This window comes from Sander lucioperca, chromosome 15 (assembly GCF_008315115.2).
Source record: "Sander lucioperca isolate FBNREF2018 chromosome 15, SLUC_FBN_1.2, whole genome shotgun sequence".
In the NCBI taxonomy this organism is placed as follows: Eukaryota; Metazoa; Chordata; class Actinopteri; order Perciformes; family Percidae; genus Sander; species Sander lucioperca.
In genome coordinates, this window is record NC_050187.1 from 33,560,762 (window position 1) to 33,565,761 (window position 5,000).

The following is a 5,000-nucleotide window of genomic DNA, read 5'->3' on the forward strand; positions in this document are numbered from 1 at the left end:
ACACCATGGATGGATTTTTATCAAAGTTTGTATGTGTGTGGAAGCACCAGAGACACAACATAACACCCCAAATCCCAGAAAAAGGGATTTTTTCATAATATGGGCACTTTAAAGAACAGCTTGTTTATTGCTAAGGCCATATGGTCAAAATTAAATGATTTAATAATAATGTATAACAATAACTTATTTCACTAGTAAATTGCTGTTGAACGACAAAAACAACCACCAGATGGGAAAAGGACATTTACAATAACTTCAAATGCACCACGAGGCTGTAGTTTACCAGTTTCATTGAACGCACCGTCTGTGTTGTTTTTCCGACGGCTAAAACACAGTCAAACTTTACACCGTTTACCGTTAGCTGTCAGCATTGTAACCGTTTTTAATCCAACTACTAGCTAGCGGTAGGCTAACGTTAGCTGCTGTCGAGTATAGCGTTAACTAGCTAGCGGTAGGCTAACGTTAGCTGCTGTCGAGTATAGCGTTAACTAGCTAGCGGTAGGCTAACGTTAGCTGCTGTCGAGTATAGCGTTAACTAGCTAGCGGTAGGCTAACGTTAGCTGCTGTCGAGTATAGCGTTAACTAGCTAGCGGTAGGCTAACGTTAGCTGCTGTCCAGTATAGCGTTAACTAGCTAGCGGTAGGCTAACGTTAGCTGCTGTCCAGTATAGCGTTAACTAGCTAGCGGTAGGCTAACGTTAGCTGCTGTCGAGTATAGCGTTAACTAGCTAGCGGTAGGCTAATGTTAGCTGCTGTCGAGTATAGCGTTAACTAGCTAGCGGTAGGCTAACGTTAGCTGCTGTGGAGTATAGCGTTAACTAGCTAGCGGTAGGCTAACGTTAGCTGCTGTCGAGTATAGTGTTAACTAGCTAGCGGTAGGCTAACGTTAGCTGCTGTTGAGTATAGTGTTAACTAGCGTCACATGCAGCGGTGTTTGTGTTTCCTGTATCGTCTTCAGAGCACCAGAGAGAAGAGCAGACATATCAGTGGCTCCAGATTTCGGTAGCCAGGGTTGGCAGGAAGAAGATTTTTACAAGTAAATGTTCCAGTTAATGATCCAGGCAGCACATTCTCGTCTCCCTCCTTCATTTTACAGTCCAATGGAGGCTAGAACGGCTCCGGGTCAAATGTCAATATGGAATGGGTTAATCTGCGTTAATCTGCATTATTTTTTTTAACGCGTTATTTTTTCTCAGATTAATTAATCGAAATTAACGCATTATTTTGACAGCCCTACAAAAAACACAGCACAGAGGCTGGAAAAACCACAGGAAAAAAACTCACAAGGAAAAACTCACAAAATAACGCAGGGAAGAATACATAACAAAGGCACCAGGCTCTAACATACTGACAGGACACGGACACAAACGGACGCCAACGGATGCAGAACAATCTGACACCAGACAAAGGGAACACAGAGGTTAAGTAAACTAGGTAACGGGAAGACACAGGACAGGTGACAGCAGGGCTGGGGAACAGGTGGAGCACATCAGACAATCACACAGGCGGGAAAACAAGGGACGTAAAACTAGACGTGACAAGACAGGAAACAGACTATCAAAATAAAACAGGAAACAGAACATAAACAGGGAAATGCACAACAAAATATACACAGACCACAATACACAACACAGGATACATTTACAAGACAGGGAACAGAAAAATACAGAATAAATATACAAAAACAGGAAACAGGTAACAGAAATGTCCAAAACCACAACACTAACACGGCCGAACACGCAGAGAGACTTTTATATTCCATTATATTTTTGATATATTTGGAAAGTCATCTGTATTTTACTTTCTGATACATAAATAAAGGTATTACCACCATAAAATGGTGCATTAAAGTGTATCAGAATGCAGAAAAGGAAATCTGTGATGTTCCAGATAGCCCTGGGGGAGGACACCCAGCCCCCCCCCCCACACACTTTGATATGATGGCTTTCAGTTGAACTGTAGTTTATTTCATGTTTTTTTTTGCATTTTAGTCTGTTTTACTAATACATTGTTTTATTCTATTTTATTCTCTTATTTTTTGCTTGCGTGTGTGTGTGTGTGTTTGTCTCTGTGTGTGTGTGTGTGTGTGTGTGTGTGTGGGTGTATGTGTCTGTGTGTGTGTGTGTGTGTGTGTGTGTGTGTGTGTGTGTGTGTGTGTGTGTGTCTCTGTGTGTGTGTGTGTGTGTGTGTGTGTGTGTCTCTGTGTGTGTGTGTGTGTGTGTGTGTGTGTGTGTGTGTGTGTGTGTGTGTGTGTGTGTGTGTGTGTGTGTGTGTGTGTGTGTGTGTGTGTCTCTCTCTGTGTGTGTGTGTGTGTGTGTGTGTGTGTGTCTCTCTCTCTCTCTCTCTTTCTGTGTGTGTGTGTGTGTGTGTGTCTCTCTCTCTCTTTCTGTGTGTGTGTGTGTGTGTGTGTGTGTCTCTCTCTCTCTTTCTGTGTGTGTGTGTGTGTGTGTGTGTGTGTGTCTCTCTCTCTCTTTCTGTGTGTGTGTGTGTGTGTGTGTATGTGTGTGTCTGTGTGTCTCTGTGTGTGTGTGTGTGTGTGTGTGTGTGTGTCTGTGTGTCTCTCTGTGTGTGTGTGTGTGTGTGTGTCTGTGTCTCTCTGTGTGTGTGTGTGTGTGTGTGTGTGTGTGTGTGTGTGTGTGTGTGTGTGTGTGTGTGTGTAGTGGGAGAGCCCATTAACCACGAGGCTTGGCACTGGTTCCACAGCGTGGTCGGAGACGGACGCTGTCCTCTAGTGGACACCTGGTGGCAGACAGGTGAGACATTTACATCATATTTAATATTATATACACATTTACACAAAGGCAGACCAATTAAATTCTCTGGATTTATAAATATTTGTTCAGTGATTGACAGACACACACACACACACACACACACACACACACACACACACACAGACACACACTCCCTTGGCCTTTGGAATTAAAATACCCCCACATCATCACATACCCTTCACCATACCTAGAGATTGGCATGGGGTACTTTCCATAAAATCATCTCTCAATGCAAATCAAACCAGCTATTAGGCTAACTGACATAAAACCATGTTAATCTCTAGATATGGTGAAGGGTATGTGATGATGTGGGGTATGGTGAAGGGTATGTGATGATGTGGGGTATGGTGAAGGGTATTTGATGATGTGGGGGTATGGTGAAGGGTATGTGATGATGTGGGGTATGGTGAAGGGTATGTGATGATGTGGGGGTATGGTGAAGGGTATGTGATGATGTGGGGTATGGTGAAGGGTATGTGATGATGTGGGGGTATGGTGAAGGGTATTGATGATGTGGGGTATGGTGAAGGGTATGTGATGATGTGGGGGTATGGTGAAGGGTATGTGATGATGCGGGGGTATGGTGAAGGGTATGTGATGATGTGGGGGTATGGTGAAGGGTATGTGATGATGTGGGGTATGGTGAAGGGTATGTGATGATGTGGGGTATGGTGAAGGGTATGTGATGATGTGGGGTATGGTGAAGGGTATGTGATGATGTGGGGACCAAGGGAACTTTATCAGGATGCATAGTATCCTGGATCCATGAAATAACTGGCCTTTCAAAATAAAAGTCTGCCTGCCTCTATGGGAATTTAACATAGGGGTGTACTGACTTATGCACCCTGTATTTTAAGGAAGAACATTTATTTATTTATGATACATTATTCATTCACAAAGAAAATTGGTGTCCTTAAAGGTTGGATTTTTCCTAATTTTTTTAATTAAGGCATTAAGATCAATTTCCAAAAGATGATTTTTTTACATTTAGCATGGGTGTCCTAATTTGTTCACATGACTGTAGGTGGCGATAGACAGATGGTTTATCCAATCAGCTAACCAGGATTTTCGCCCCTTCCCAAAAGTTCTCCAACGGAAAGTTCCCAGATGGATATGCTGAGCAATCCATCTGGAGTCAGGTTAGAAAAGGTCCAGCCCTGTTTTAAACTGACCAACAGGGATGTGAGACCCGCTCTGGTTTCCTCCTCTGGTATTTTTTAATGTTACATTTATAGACATGAATAATCTCTGACATACAGCTGCATCTTCAGCCATCTTCAGTGGACATATCCACGTTCATTAACCGGCCTGTTGTCTTCCCGTCGAACACGCAGATTTTTGTCATTCTGCGTCAAAAATGAAAACCTTGTTTTTTTCACTTTTGCGGCTTTTTTGTCACTTTTTTATGACGCCTTTGTCGATTTGAGTTTATTTTATTTTTTATTTTATTTTTTAATCAAGTTTTTGAAGCTTTCTTTGACTTTTTTCAACCTTCTATCTATGTTTGATATGCTATAAAATCTAATAAAATACCCAAATTAATTGAAAGTAGAAAGTAAAGAACGTTTTACGGAACAATCCACGTTATTTTTTTTGGACAATTTGTTGAAAGAAACCCACATTTTTGATATAGAGACTTTTTGAAAATGGGTCAAATTTGACATGAGGACAACAGGAGTGTGTCTGTGTGTGTGTGTGTGTGTGTGTGTGTGTGTGTGTGTCTGTCTGTCTGTGTGTGTGTGTGTGTGTGTGTGTGTGTCTGTGTGTGTGTGTGTGTCTGTGTCTGTGTCTGTGTGTGTGTGTGTGTCTGTGTGTGTGTGTGTGTGTGTGTGTGTGTGTGTGTGTGTGTGTGTGTGTGTGTGTGTGTGTGTGTGTCTGTCTGTGTGTGTGTGTGTGTGTGTCTGTGTGTGTGTGTGTGTCTGTGTGTGTGTGTGTGTGTGTGTGTGTGTGTGTGTGTGTGTGTGTGTGTGTGTGTGTGTGTGTGTGTGTGTGTGGGTCTCAGAGTGGTGTTTGTCAGGTTGTTTGTGTCTGTAAGTCCGTCTGAGTCTCTCTTTGATACTAATTGAAACGATTAGCAGCAGAACATCTGCAGCTCTGCAGAAAATGAATTAAGATCAAATCCTCGACACACTTACACCCCAGGATCACTGACAGAGTGTGTGTGTGTCTGTGTGTGATTGTGCATGTGTCCGTGACTCTTTGTGCGTGCATGAGTCTGTGTGTGTTT

The 5,000-nt window shown here is 42.6% G+C and overlaps 1 protein-coding gene across 1 annotated transcript in view; it reads left to right on the forward strand.

Annotated features, from left to right (window-relative positions):
• LOC116034480 (acetyl-coenzyme A synthetase 2-like, mitochondrial) overlaps nt 1-5,000 on the forward strand; it is a 575,508-nt gene that overhangs the window by 20,254 nt on the left and 550,254 nt on the right. Inside the window, exon 9 of the mRNA XM_035992032.1 lies at nt 2,660-2,752. Coding sequence (XP_035847925.1) covers nt 2,660-2,752 — 93 coding nt within the window. The remainder of the gene's footprint in view (nt 1-2,659; nt 2,753-5,000) is intronic.